This window comes from Acomys russatus, chromosome 10 (assembly GCF_903995435.1).
Source record: "Acomys russatus chromosome 10, mAcoRus1.1, whole genome shotgun sequence".
In the NCBI taxonomy this organism is placed as follows: Eukaryota; Metazoa; Chordata; class Mammalia; order Rodentia; family Muridae; genus Acomys; species Acomys russatus.
The window spans coordinates 40,382,146-40,397,366 of NC_067146.1; the positions used below are offsets into that span (position 1 = coordinate 40,382,146).

The window sequence follows — 15,221 nt, forward strand, 5'->3', positions numbered from 1 at the left end:
AATGGTTAACAGTACATAATATATAGTGTTTAATTTTGATATGTTTAAAATCTCACTTGCAAGCAGCTGTGTGTGGTGGCACACACCTTTAATCCTGCCACTCAGGAGGCAGAGGCAGGCAGATTGCTGTGAGTTTGAGACCAGCCTGGTCTACAAAGTGAGTCCAGGATAGCCAAGACTACAGAGAGACCCTATCTTGAAAAAACAAACAAAAATCTCACTTGCAATTATTTTCAGTGATAAAGCAAATGATATTCATTGTAACACATCAAACAATTACAACCATATATAAAATAAATCAAGACTTTATTGTCTAATTTGTAACAGCTATTCAATTCTGTAAAAAATTACAAACATCTTAATATTTACAGATGACTCTATAAACGAAATTGGTAAAACCAAAACAAACTTCCTACAACTCCTAAGAATTATATATGTATTAATAAAAATTTAGGAATATAACTGTCATTTCTGGAAAGCACATTAAATACTAAAATCCAACGAATGTAGAAGTTGAAGGAGAAGAGAAAAATGTTGATAGCAGACTACTTGAATTTTCTTCCCCCCAAATATCTAAAACATCACATATCCCACTGTTTTCAGTATAGCTTGTAAAGCCTAAAAATTCTGATTTCTCTCCACTTGTCTGAAAGAGGTCCAGTAGAGACTGTACAGGTGACCCACAAGTTCTGTCTTCATGTACAGGCAGATACTCAGTTCTTTTTTCACCCAATTCAGCCTGTGGTTCCTTGTATTTCTTCTTTTGCCCTAGTAGTATTCTCACTTTCCGCTGGATCTTACCACAAGGCAAATTATCCATAGTCTCAGTGTCACATTTATCAGGTTCCTGAGGACTACAGGATGGAGTTCTAGCCTTCACTGCTGGATGTTCTTTTGATGTATTTAATGTCACCAGGTCAGAATCATGACCAAACACAAAATGAAGGTCCTTTTCTTGCAGATCTTTTGTTGAAAAATGTGTAACATCTGCTGTTAATTTTGGTTGGGGTGGACTGTTTTCCATACTGAGATAGGAATCTAGTACACATGACTGTGGCACACCCGGAGTGGCACCTATCCTCTGTTCGACATCATTTCTATTTATAGTGAATTTGTGTTCAAAAACATCAACAATTCTTTCCTGTTTATTTTTATGTGGAGGTAGCTGTGTAAAATTCGGTTTTCTGTCAGGTTCACTTGCATTTAACATGCTCACTGCTTTCTCATCACATCCTTTCAATCCAGCTGAAGAGTAGGACATGGGTTCTGAAGCAAACATAAGCTTTCGTTCAGGTTTCCGGGCTTCTTCATAGTGAAAACTCTGCTCGGGCAGTTGCCCACTGCTTTCTGCCCTGTCCTTCTGGGAAATGGGGGAAAGCAAGGGGAGCTTCTCCTTTGCTTCAGTGCTTCTTAGGACACTTACAGAAACAGGAGAAAGGGATCCAGCACTGTACCTTACTCTTTATGAAGAAATAAGAAAGACCAGAAGGTAGAAATTAGTAAAACTATGAGTTAAGAAACCAATTTAAGAACACTAACACAGAAATCTTAACATTTACTTTAGACGTTTTGAAGTAAAAAAGAAATTACCCACATACAGCTGAAAACTCTAGTGTTTGTGTACTGTCTTCCCAGTCATCCTTCTCCCTCCCTGAGATAACCTGAGCTTTAAACTAATTACAAAACAATAAAGTAACATGAATTATATAAACCAAAGGGAGATGACAGTACCTGTATCTGACCCTGATTTTGTTATTACCCTGAAAAAATATCAGCACTTCAGTGCTTTGGTTTATAGTAATGTACATTTTACTAGTCTTTTGGGTTTTGTTTTAGGTTTTAAATCAACAGAAAAGTATTTCCTGGAGAAGTGAAATAGACATTTATATTCATAAACATTACAAAGCAACCTTTCAATTTCACACAGAGTTGACTCTTCATGTAGAAAGAACTGTAGTATCCTTGGGATATTATTTTGTCTTGCACAATCCTAAATTATGTATGTGCAAATGCATGACAAATTAACAGGTCACCAGTTACATTTTGTATCACAAGAACAGTAACAATATACAATTCGCCTGTCTCTCCAACCAGAATGGTTTCCTTCACTTACACATTTTGTTTATATTTTAAGATTCCTTTTGTGCCTAATCAGTGAGGCCCTAGGTGTGACTCCTAAAAAGCAAAGCAAACTCAAAATAGAGAACAGAATCCCTTTTAAAAAATGGGTCATAAAAAAACCTGTGACTCTAATCCAACTGTAACTTGAGATGTTCATGGGCTGACAAGAAATAAAGATGTACTGATAAAATGTTTAGGGAATAACTAGGGGCTCACCGAGATTAGGCTCTAAACACAGAGCACCCCTACTCAAGTCTCAGAAGCTGTGTTTTGCTATCACATCTCTAATCTTTATGCCTGAAGAGTAGAACAAAAATAGATAACCAAATTATCAACTCCACTGTACATCCATATAAAAGCCTTTCTAATCAACATTTTAGTCTGAGTAAATAGTAAGCTTCATGGTTCAACACCAGAGGTTGCCAACACTGCTTGCTGGTATATCTGGCCTTCACTTTATTTTCCTAAGAAATGCTTTGCTGCAACATAGCCATGCTGACTGTTCAGTAGCAAAGCTGATCATAGGCCACTGAGCTCTTTCGGTTCACAAAACCTATTATCAAGTCTATACTGACCTTAATAGAAAAAATTGTGAGCTCCCTTACAAAACCATGTCAGAGGGAGACTAAGTACCTTTGGTAGCAGGGGGAAAAAAGGGAAGAAGGTATTGGTTCTAAACCATATTTATGTCATATTAAAAAAAAAAACCATGTTCCTTCAAAAACAGACAAACATTAATTTTTAGTGTCATAAATTTTTAGTGTCATAAAATAGCTTAACACTCTATGCAGAACTTTGACAAATTAATTACCTTTTCTTTTTAGGTGTGTCTCTTTCATATTCCACAAAATCAAAAACTAAATTAGATACAATATCATCAACAACTTGATAGTGGTTACTCTGTGCAAAGTTTTTGTGTTTCTCACTGAGAAGGTGCTAAAACAAAACAACAACAAAAATCTTAAAGTTGCATCCAATAATTATACCAATTAAACCAAAATCAAGTAATACCAAACCAAATAAACAACCTCTCATTAAATGTATGATATACATATATCACATATAAAAAATATATATACATATTTATATAAATAAATGTATATGTATATTTATATGACTCTTTGACATCGAATATAGTAAAAACTACATTTAGCAGGCACTGTGGCTCATGTGTATAATCAGTGTACTCGGGAGGCAAAGGTGGGGAGGACAGCCTCAAACTTCAGGCCACCCTGTGATTGTGAGTTCCAAGCCAGCTGGGGTTACTACTGCCATTACACTAAACCAGTATAATTACTGACTCCATTCTAAATATTTTTCTTTATACCCATAGGTAAGTGTATCTCTCATCCCCCATCAAAGAAGCTTCTCTTTGTAACAGATGGAGGAGACCGAAAAAGCCATAAACTGAAAATACAGAGAATAAGTGATTGCATGGCGCCCAGCCCTAGGGAATAGAATCTACAGCGCAATTCCTGCAGCCAAGGCCCAGGGAACATCACAGAAGAGGAGGTCTAAAGAGTGTAAGAGCCAGAGGAACAGGTCTGCTGTGAGACACTATCTCCTAGAAGTGACAGGGAAAACACACTTACAAAGAAAGTCTCAAAGATGGCTGTCTAACCAAGAGCTGAATAAGAACCTCAGGGGCCATTAAGAAATGATGAGGGTGGAAGAAATAGGTGTCTCCAGGGAAGAACACACCAATTGATTTTCATACACAAACTGGTCAGCCCGATATCATACATATACAAGTAACATTTTATGGGCCGAGGAAATCATGTCAACAAATTTTTAAAAAAAGAGCCCATGAATCTGAGACAGCAAGAGCCCGTCATTGGCCGGGCGGTGATGGCACACACCTTTAATTCCAGCACTTGGGAGGCAGAGGCAGGCAGATCGCTGTGAGTTTGAGGCCAGCCTAGTCTACAAAGTGAGTCTAGGACAGATAAGGCTACACAGAGAAACCGTCTTGAACCCTACCCCCTGCAAAAAAAAAAACAAACAAAAACAAAACAAAAAAACAAAAACAAAAACAAGAGGCAGTAATTGGGATGGGCGGGGGATGACGGCAATGATTTATTTTATACTTTAACCTAAAAATTATCTTTAAAAAGACACTTTCTTAAGACAGAGACAAAGTTAAGAACTACTCTTAACATTCAGTAACATACTAATATTTTATAAAACATATTACCATCTACTGCTACAGGTAGTAATTATCAAGGCAGGGCTACTAGAATTAAATGAAGTTTTTCAACTTAATATACAAGCATTTAAAACCTACAAGAGTCTAAAAGATAAGAGTTTAAGAACAAACTAGAGAACTAGAGAGTTGGCTCAGTATTTAAGAGCACCTAATGCTCTTCAAGACTTGAAGTTGGTTACCAGTAGCCAAATCTAGTAGCACACAATCAGCTGTAACTACAGTTCTTGAAAGATAAGTATTTCTCAATCGTAAGTGATTAAAAGGAAAAGTAAGCTGTGCATGGTTGTACTCAGGAAGCAGAGGCAGCTAGAGCAGTGAATTGGAGCAGTGCCTGTCTACATGAGTTCCAGGCCAGCCACGGCTACACAGTGAGACCCTGCCACATAAAATAAAGACAAAGTTCCTTCTGAGCTCGCCAGGCTAATTCTACCATTTGTCTTGTCAGTAGACTCAGGATATTATATTTAGAGCCTATAGTTGTGTGAGGTGGCACATGCCTTTAAACCCAGCATTGGGGAGGCAAAGGCAGATGGATCAGAGTTTGAGGCCCTCCCAGGGTTGCACAGGGAAACCCTCCCTGTGCATACAAACAAAATTAACAAATATCTATAATAAATATCACATTTTTAAAGTTCAGATGGAGGTCACTTACATTCTGGGAAGGAAAAAGAAGCATTTGTTAACAAGTGAAACTCCAATTTTATGTAGTTTTTCTCTACACCCACTTAGTTGGTTTTCATTACTAAGGGATTAATCTAAATATCTCAGTGGTCTGTGTCTTCCCTAACACGGTAAGCCAAGCAGTCTTAGTTACGTACTTTTATTTTTACATACGGGAACTAAACCCAGCATGTCACAGGTAAAGCCTCTGCTTTACCACTGAGCTGCGTGCCCAATCCCTTTCTCATCATTTACTACCACTGTACTTTTTACTCCATTTAACTTGAATATCCTCCATGCTAGCTAGAGTTAAAGCGACAAAGGCAATTAGCTTTATATCCTGATTCATAACTCAGAACCCATTACCCACATTCAGTTCTTCCTCATCTTTTTATTTTCAACATGTTATACTGTATTCACATTTCTTCTCACAAATGCACGTATTAATGGCTAAATTCCTCATGTGGAAAGAACATATAGGCTTCTTTTTTTTTTTTTTCTTTGTGAGACTCTATGACCTTACGTAAAATTATACATTCTAACTTCATCTATTTGGTGGATAAATACCTAAAAGATATTTGGTTCTGAAAGTATATAATTTCGTATGAAGCCCCACAATTTTCATTCCAAATGCTTAATTTAACAGAATTTCACTGACATATATAAACTTTGAGTTTGGTTAATTCTGATGTATGATGTTTATATTTATTTGCATAGTTTTTCTTTAAATAATAAAATTTATTTTATGAAGTAAAAAAATAATCCGCCATACTTGCAAATGCACATAAAGTTATTTCCTATGCCAGTATACAAGGCAGAACAAGTGGGGAATGTCTACTTTACCTACATTACTCAAAAATATGTGTGCGTCATTAGCCACAAGCAATATAAAATATCTAGGAGTCACTCTAACTAAGCAAGTGAAGGACTTGTTTGAAAAAAATTTCAAAACTCTGAAGAAAGAGATTGAAGACGACCTGAGAAGATGGAATGATCTTCCTTGCTCATGGATCAGGAGAATTAACATAGTAATAATGGCCATCCTACCAACAGCAATCTACAGATTCAATGCAATCCCTATCAAAATACCTACACAATTTTTTAATGACATTGAAAGTTCAATTCTGAACTTCATATGGAAAAACAAAAAACCCGGAATAGCTAAAACAATCTTATACAATAAAAGATCCTCAGGAGGAATCTCCATACCTGATCTCAAACTGTACTATAAAGCAATAGTAATTAAAACAGCTTGGTACTGGCACAGCAACAGGCTGGTTGATCAGTGGAATCGAATCGAAGACCCAGATATGAATCCACACACATATGGTCACTTGATTTTCGACAAAGAAGCCAATTCCATTCAATGGAAAAAGGATAGCATCTTCAACAAATGGTGCTGGTCTAACTGGAGGTCTATGTGTAAAAAAATGCAACTGGACCCATACTTGTCACCTTGCACAAAACTCAAATCCAAGTAGATTAAAGACCTCAACATAAAACCAGAGACACTAAGTCACTTAGAAGAAAAAGTGGGGAAGAGCCTGGAACATATTGGCACAGGAGACAATTTCCTGAACAGAACACCAACAGCCCAGTCCTTAATGTCAACAATTAATAAATGGGACCTCATGAGGCTGAGAAGCTTCTGTAAGGCTGGAGACACTGTCAGGAGAACAAAGCGACAGCCTACAGAATGGGAAAAGATCTTCACCAACCCTACATCTGACAAAGGTCTAATATCCAAAATATATAAAGAACTCAAGAAATTAAACACCACCAAACCAAATAACCCAATTGAGAAATGGGGCTTGGAACTAAACAGAGAATTCTCAACAGAGGAATATCAAATGGCTGAGAAACACTTAAAGAAATGCTCGACCTCCTTAGTCATCAGGGAAATGCAAATCAAAACAACTCTGAGATTCCATCTTACACCCATCAGAATGGCTAAGATCAAAAACTCAAGCGACACCACATGCTGGCGAGGATGTGGAGAGAGAGGAACACTCCCTCATTGCTGGTGGGAATGCAAACTAGTACAGCCACTTTGGAAATCTATCTGGTGCTATCTCAGAAAACTGGGAATAGGGCTTCCTCAAGACCCAGCTATTCCACTCCTTGGAATATACCCAGAAGATGCTCCAGCACACAACAAGAAAATTTGCTCAACCATGTTCATAGCAGCCTTATTCATAATAGCCAGATCATGGAAACAGCCTAAGTGTCCCTCAGTAGAAGAATGGATAAAGAAACTGTGGTACATATACACTATGGAATACTACTCAGCTATTAAAAACAAGGAATTCCCGAAATTTGTGGATAAATGGATTGAGCTAGAAATGATAATGAGTGAGTTAACCCAGAAGCAGAAAGAATCAAATGGTATATACTCACTTATATCTGCATACTAGCCCAAGGGGCATGTCCCACGAAAGCCTTCACTTACCAGGACACTGGGACAGAGGGGAGGACATCCTATTGGGACTCTAAATGAGAGAAGCATGGGAGAATAGCAAAGTAGAAGGATCCAGAGGGTCCTAGAAACCTACAAGTAGAACATTATGATAGGCAGATTTGGGCCCAGGGGTCCCGCTCAAACTAAGGCACCAGCCAAGAACAATACAGGCAGTAAACTTTAAACCCCTACCCAGATCTAGCCAATGGTCAGAACATTCTCCACACTTGAGTGGAGAGTGGGATATGACTTTCTCACGTACTCTGGTGCCTCACATTTGACCATGTCCCCTGGAGGGGGAGACCTGGTGGCACTCAGAGGAAGGACAGCAGGTTACCTAGAAGAGACTTGATACCCTATGAGCATATACAGGGGGAGGTAATCCCCCTCAGGAACAGTCATAGGGGAGGGGAATAAGGGGAAAAGGGGAGGGAGGGAAGAATGGGAGGACACAAGGGATGGGATAACCATTGAGATGTAACAAGAATAAATTAATAATAAAAAAATTAAAAAAAAATATGTGTGCGTATGTACAGACCAGAAGATACTCTTGTCTATCACGCCATCCTAAGGTCTGTCTATCCGACACTCACTGAATGAAGTAGCCAGCAGACCAGCAAACCCAGTTACCAGCCTGTCTCTGGCCAGGCACTGGGACTAAGAAGGCACACCCACCACATATAGGGCTTTTTACGTGAGTTCTGGGGATCAATCTTTGCTCCTTTATAAGCACCTCACTTACTGAACCATCTCCTAAGTCCTCAAAAGTATTTCCTAACTCAGTTTTTTAGCATGAATAGAAATGAATCATTGTGAAACTCAAGGTAATAAAATAATGGCTTTCTTTCGTCTGTGTTTCTTTTCAAAGATAAGGTCTTACTATACAGCCCAAACTGGTCTCAATCTGAAGGCCCTTCATCCTCTGCCTCCAAAGTGCTGTGATCACAGGAATGACCTACCCAACTCAATGTCTTCAATTTAAATTAAACAATCAAACAAACATCAAAGTCATGATCTTAAATTTCATTCTTAATCTACTTTTACAAATTCATTTTCTTTGTGGCAACCAGCGGACAACTTTCCGACCCTTCTTAAAATGTCTAAATACATTAGAACCTCAAAGATTAAGAAATAATTCTAGATTATTCTGTTCTCAAAATAACAAGTTCAGAACCTATCAATAACTTTAATTTCAAAATAATTAAAAGGAATTGGGAAATTTTTGAGATACTTTAGTGTCTGATTCAATGCAATTTTAAACTAATTGTATTTTCTCCTTTATTATGTAAGTAGAAACAAAACAAATCAATATCCCTGGGTAGGTATTAATATTAATACATTTTGGGTTCCAAAACAAATTCTAATTTAAAATGAAGCAGCACTTTCCGGCTTTATTCTTAACTATTATATTATATTTCAGTTGTTCCTGTTGGCCTAGAGCTTATGCTCCCAAATGCTCCCTGCCTGAACTTCCTGAGTATCTGAAGTTAGAGGTGTGAGCTGTGCACCCCTGTATCTATCTACTACTCAACACTTGGGAATTAGAGAACTGCTAAGATTAATAAGCACTTGCTATGCACCAAACTCGAAGCGCACACAGACAAGATTGCCAGCGATCCCACAGTCCTTGCATTTTATCAACCTACAAATTCCAGTAGTCCCATCTGTTAAAAACTACCTTTATCTAATATGTCCTTTCAAGTCTTTTCTTTTGTAATTGCTCAGACCAAAATATAATAACTTTTCACTTATCCATCGTCTCTTATTCCAAAACCGTTTACGTCCTCTCAGCCTTATCTTTAGTGTTTCAACAGCCTGACCACCCCATCACTGCTTGGTATAGGCCCCCAACCTGCTTTCTGATTCTATCAACCAGTCTGGAATCCCCCTGGCTGATTTCCGTTGGTGTAGAGATGTCTGGCTACTCAACTTTTCTCTAGTTCTACTTACATATCACTTAGGGATGTCTTTGCCAAGTCTAAATAAACAGCAGCACCTCCATTCCTGCTTTGTTTCTCCTTGCCCTGCTCTACCACCGTCTCCATGTTTGGTTATTTTTTATGTTGTACTTATATACTAATACTCAATAAATATCTACTGAACAAATACCAATTATTTTCCCTCCTTGGGATCTTAAATTCTCCAGTGTTTCAGGCTAAAGACACAGCAGTGCTTATGGTCTTGCCTCCAATGTGCAGAGCTCCAGATTCCATCCCCAACACAAAACAAAGAAGAGCTAGGTTTCTACTGAAGAGTGTATTTATAAGTGTCATGTTGCAAACTACAAATAAGGCTTAAACATAAAACCATATTTAGACATTTACAGCTTCGAGATCTTCATATTTCTGCAAGCAACATTCACAATATCCTTTTTTTCTCTTTTCCTTCAACTGGAGTTGAACTGGGGTTCCACCGTATTTATCGCCATCTGTATTAATTCTAGTGATAGAAATAACAAAAATAACTGCTAAACTCAACGAAAAATTTTTAAAAATTATTATCTTAAACTATTATAGTCCAGGCTAGCCTTGAACTCACAGAGATCCGTCTTTCTCTGTCTCACCAAAAACTTTTTTTTTAATTTATATTTATTTTTAAAAATTTATTCACTTAGCCAGGTGTGGTGGCACATGTCTTTAATCCCAGCACTTAGGAGGCAGAGCAGGAGGATCTGTGAGTTTGAGGCCACCAGGACAACAAGAGAAACCCTGTCTCAAAAAACCGAATTTATTCACTTTACATCCAATGGTAGCCACCTCCCTCATCAGATCCCAGTCCCACCCTCCCTCCTTAGCAAACTTTAAGCTGCATTTCAAGAAATGCAAAAACAAAATGTATGAATATTCTGAAGAAGATTTCAAATGGCAAAGAGAAACAGGTTTCACTATTTGAGCCCCATTCCTGTCTAAAATGCCTAACTAATGCACTTATATTAAGACTAAATGTAGCTTCAAGGAATTAAAAATACACATGGGAAAATCAAGCACACATACCACTACCAAGGCAGAAAATACGCTACCTCAAATGTTTATGGGGAAAAAAAAAATAGTGATAATCTAAATAAATAGCATTTCTTCTAAAAATAAAGTTTCAAACCAACCTGAGTTTAGGCTGAGCTTGCTTTTGGTTGCTGGATGGCTTATCCACATCAAATGGACTGCAAGGCTTCTGAATAAAGAAGTTTATAAAAGGCATACTGGTCAGCTGAAGGTAAAACGGCCTATAAGACCTAGAAGAATAAAAAGACACATATGTGAGCTTTAAATTTCAAAGCCCTGTAATTTACCTCGAATCTGAAATTAAGTAATAGACTCGGTAGATCTTCCTTGGCAAACTTTCTTTCCAAAGAACTAATTTTGTAGGCCTATTCTTATTTAATATTTAAAAAGTACTTTTTAAATTTTTAAAATAAATTTTTCATATAATATTCTGATAACAGTTTCTCCCTCCTCACCTCCTCGTAACTTAAAAACATCATGTAAAACATGCCAAAACACCTCCCATCTTAACTACTGGAAACTGTTCAGTCACATTAAGCCCTAAGTTGTGCAATCACTGTGGTTCTCAACCTAATGCTGAGACCCTTTAATATAGTTCCTCATGTTGCAGTGACCACCAACCATACAATTATTTGCCACTTCCCAACTATAATTTTGCTACTGTTGTGAATCATGACATCAATAAACAGTGCTTTCCAATGGTCTCAGGCAATCCCCATGAAAGGGTTGTTCAGCCCCCTAGGGGTCACAATCCACAGGTTGAGAACCACTGCTCCATACACTATTGGGAACTGTTCAGTTTAGTCACATTAAACATCAAGCTGTGAAATCACTATCCCATCCTATAGTGCTTACCTTGCAAAGTGAAACTCTAGTAATGATCTATTTCCCTCAAGCCCTCTACAAGCACCAATGACTGAATCTGAATATTCTGAATGCTTTATGAACACGGAATAATGCAATATTTTCCCTTCATACTGCTCTTACTTGTTCTGAAGCTCTTTCATGTTGGACCATGTCTGAGTTTCATTCTTTTTAAAACGTTTCCACTGTGAGAATATACACAGACATATATTTTCTATACCTCATTTATGACACATTTGTTGATGGGCTGGAGTGGCTGATACCTTTTGGCTGTCTTTGTTTCTTGGACAGTAGCCATCCTAATGGAACTAAAGTATTCTCACTGTGATTTGGAGTTGCATTTCTCCACAGTATTTTGCTTTTCTTCCTTTTAAGATGCATAAGTTATTTTTATATTCTGGATACTAACTCCGTGTGTATGTATGTGTGGTGTGTCTGGCCTTCTTCCATTTATTGAGTTAATCTTTAAACTGTTGTCTTAGTTAGGGTTTTAACTGCTATGATAAAACATTATGACCAAAAGCAACTTGGAGAGGAAAGGGTATATTTCTGCTTACATGTTCTAATCACAGGTAATCATGAAGAGAAGTGTTCAAGGCAGGAACCTTGCAGCAAAAACTGACAAAGAAGCCATGAAGAAACACTGCTTTATGGCTTGCTGCCTGTGACTTGATCAGCCTGCCTTCTCCTCTTCCTTCTTCTTATTATTAAATCATTTATTTAATTTACTTATTCCTAGGTGTATTAGTGTTTACTTGAATTTACATCTGTGCATCATATGAATGCAGTGTCCACAGAGGCCACCAAACACATCAATTCCTCCAATGAACCATCTCTCCAGCAAGCCTGTGTTTATAAAACCCAGGACCACATGCCTATTAAATCTTCTAGTCTCGTCTAGCATCATAGACTGTCCTGCCTATCACCTAATATTGTGACCGGGATCTTGTTATGTCACTCAGGATGGCCTAGAATTTGAGATCCTCCTGAGGTTACAGGCATGTACCATCAAACCTTGGTCAGGCCTAATTTTAAATACTTTTGCTTCACAATAATGCACTTAAAAGTATTTATGTATCTTTAAAAAGGTTTTATTATTTACTAGTGTATGTGTGTGTGTGTGTGTGTGATACCATGGATACCAGAAGAGGATATCAGATCCCCTAGAGCTGGAGTTACAGGTGTCACACAAACCATTCAACAAGGATGCTGGGAACTAAATTCACATTATCTGAAAGAACATTCCTAACCACTGAGCCACCTCTCCAGTCCCCATTCACATTAAAAAAAAAAAAAAAAAAAAAAAAAAAAAAATTTCACCTTAGCCAATTCTGTAAATACATAAGAGAATTAACCACACATGGTCAAAGGAACAACTAGAGCGCTAAGAGAAAGCAATCTAACTTTTCCACCCCAAACTAACTTACATCTACTTGTTGATTTCATTAAGATTATCTTTAAAAACAAACAAACAAAAAAAAACAAAACTAAGAGTTTTAAGAAATTTGAAAATTTATATTACAGTAAATGTCATATTCAGGTTTTAGACTTCCAACTAGTATCTATAATTTCCCAACAATTACAGAAAGAAATTATTAGTAATCATTCCAACCTATGATACTAAATTTAGCCAGAGTGATTACTTAAAAATACTAAAAACAAAACAACAAAAAGACGTAGTTATAATCTAAAGCAGATGCTCTGAATTTAAAAGTCAACAATAGGTTGAAACTAAATTTAGTCCTTCCACACAGCAAATTAATGCTCTAGGCACACCACAGTCATATAAAAAGGAAGCATGTAAACATAAGCCTAATGGGGTTTTTCTCTGTCATATCAACTTGACTTCCCACACACTGGACTTTGACACTTACCGGTTCACATCTTCAACCTTTAAAAAGGGCTTTTTGAGTCTCCCTACTTGAGAAGAGAAAAATACCATCAGACATTTGCAGATTGGTAAAGAATTTACTGTAGGTAAAACCCCTAGAAATTTAGAACCCAGAGAGTTGCAAAGTGTAGGCCTCAGGTGAACTATCTTCCACATCACCATCATACAGCAGATCTGCCATCTCCTGAGACTTTGCTATTCTTGTAGGACAGAATGCCTCTGCTGCAGCCCAGGCTGGGGCAGCAGCTTCCCGTTCTCAGCCTCAGTCTCTAGTGCTGGGATTACAGACACATGCCAATCACAGCAATCATACAAGAGTCTTAAACTGAATGGTACTGATATTTCACATGGTATAGCTATTTCAAAGCACTGTTTATTTTTATCACAGTAAATGGAACACGAATGAGTTTTAAAAAATATTTTCGAAAATACAGATTTGGGGACTGGAGAGAGAGAGCTAGGCAGTGAAGATCACACAGTTCAGCACCTATGTCAGGTGACACTCACAACTGCCTGTATTTCCAGCTCTAAGGGACCCAACAACCTCCTCTGGCTTCTTTGGGCACCTGTACTACTGTATATACAACCCCTTCCTACACACATAATAATACTGGAGACTAAATCTAGGGCATCATGTATTTGAGGTAAGTACTCTACCACTGAATTAGAAGAGCTCCAAGTTTCAATTTTTGTATTTAAATTTTTTTCTGCTTCCTAAAATAAAATTAAACATTGTATCAGAATACTTACTTCTTGTCTTTTGTACTGCAGTTCCAGTTTTTTTTCCCTTAAAAAAAAAAAAAGAAAGAAAAAAGAAAACAGATACAGTGAAAACACTGGGTTTGAAAACAGAAAATTGCACAATTGTTCAGTATCTTCAGGAGAAAAAATTATGCAAAAAATACTTTATTCAGGGGAAAACTCTTGCTTCTTAAAATCGATTCAATCAAATAAAATGAATAGTACTCAAGGATTAAAGGTCTTGATCATCTTTATAAATTCAGTCCTACTCTATTTCTTATGGGGTGGTGCTAGAATTGAACATATGACTCAGGGTCCTAGCTATATCTTCTGTCTTTGCATTCTAGATTAAGCTTTAGGCTTTTACAGTAAACAATAAGTTGGATGTGGTGGCACATACCTGTAATCCTAGCACTCTGGGAGGCAGAGGCAGGTGGATCAATGTGAGTTTGAGGCCAGCCTGGTCTACAAAGTACATCCAGGACAGCTAAGGCTACACAATGAAACTGTCTCGAAAAACTAAAAACCAAAACAAACAAAAAACCCAAAGCAAAACAAAACAAAGCAAAAAACAAACAAACAAAAAAACCCAAACCAACAACAATAAAACATTAACTAATAAGGAAAAGATACAGTTAATAGTTTAAGCCTACGGAAATGCATACCTTCAGGGGAATTAATCCACTAATAACTCAACTCTGGGCAGCATTTCATAAGCAACTAGGTAGGTATATAAAATTTTTGTTTGGTTGTTTTTTTTGGTTTTTCGAGACAGGGTCTCTGTGTAGCCTTGGCAGGCCTGGACTCACTTTGTAGACCAGGCTGGCCTTGAACTCAGTGATCTGCCTGCCTCTGCCTCTCGAGTACTGGGCTTAAAGGCCGTGCGCCACTGCTTAAAATTTTTGAGGAAGAAGACTGTATAAAGTGTGTGTGGGGGGGGGGGGTGGACAGAGACAGAGACAGAGAGAAAACTGTGGGAAGTCAGAGTGAATGGCTCAGACATTTAACTAATTTCATCTTTCTCATTAGAAAATTAATGAATGAGGCTCCAATAGCCCAAATAAATCTCTCTATTTTTTTTTTTCTTCCAGTTGTCCTGAGGGTGCATTCCAAAATGTAGGATGGGCAGTAGTGTGGGTGGTATGGGAAATCCACAATCTCTCACTAGTAAGAGGACTGGAAAAAAGACCTTTGAACAGAGGATTCAAGGAGCAAGCTGGAGAGGGGAACCCCTATTCCCTGTATAAATCTACACACATGCTGGTCTGACTCACTGTTGCA

The 15,221-nt window shown here is 37.6% G+C and overlaps 1 protein-coding gene across 1 annotated transcript in view; it reads right to left on the minus strand.

Moving 5' to 3' along the window:
* Positions 1-347: 347 nt before the first annotated feature.
* The window catches only part of Dbf4 (DBF4 zinc finger), a 29,011-nt gene continuing 14,137 nt past the window's right edge, over positions 348-15,221 (minus strand). The window contains exons 7-12 of the mRNA XM_051152038.1: positions 13,950-13,986; positions 13,183-13,228; positions 10,546-10,674; positions 9,770-9,884; positions 2,933-3,057; positions 348-1,460 (exon numbers count right to left, since the gene is read on the minus strand). Coding sequence (XP_051007995.1) covers positions 491-1,460; positions 2,933-3,057; positions 9,770-9,884; positions 10,546-10,674; positions 13,183-13,228; positions 13,950-13,986 — 1,422 coding nt within the window. The 3' untranslated portion in view covers positions 348-490. The remainder of the gene's footprint in view (positions 1,461-2,932; positions 3,058-9,769; positions 9,885-10,545; positions 10,675-13,182; positions 13,229-13,949; positions 13,987-15,221) is intronic.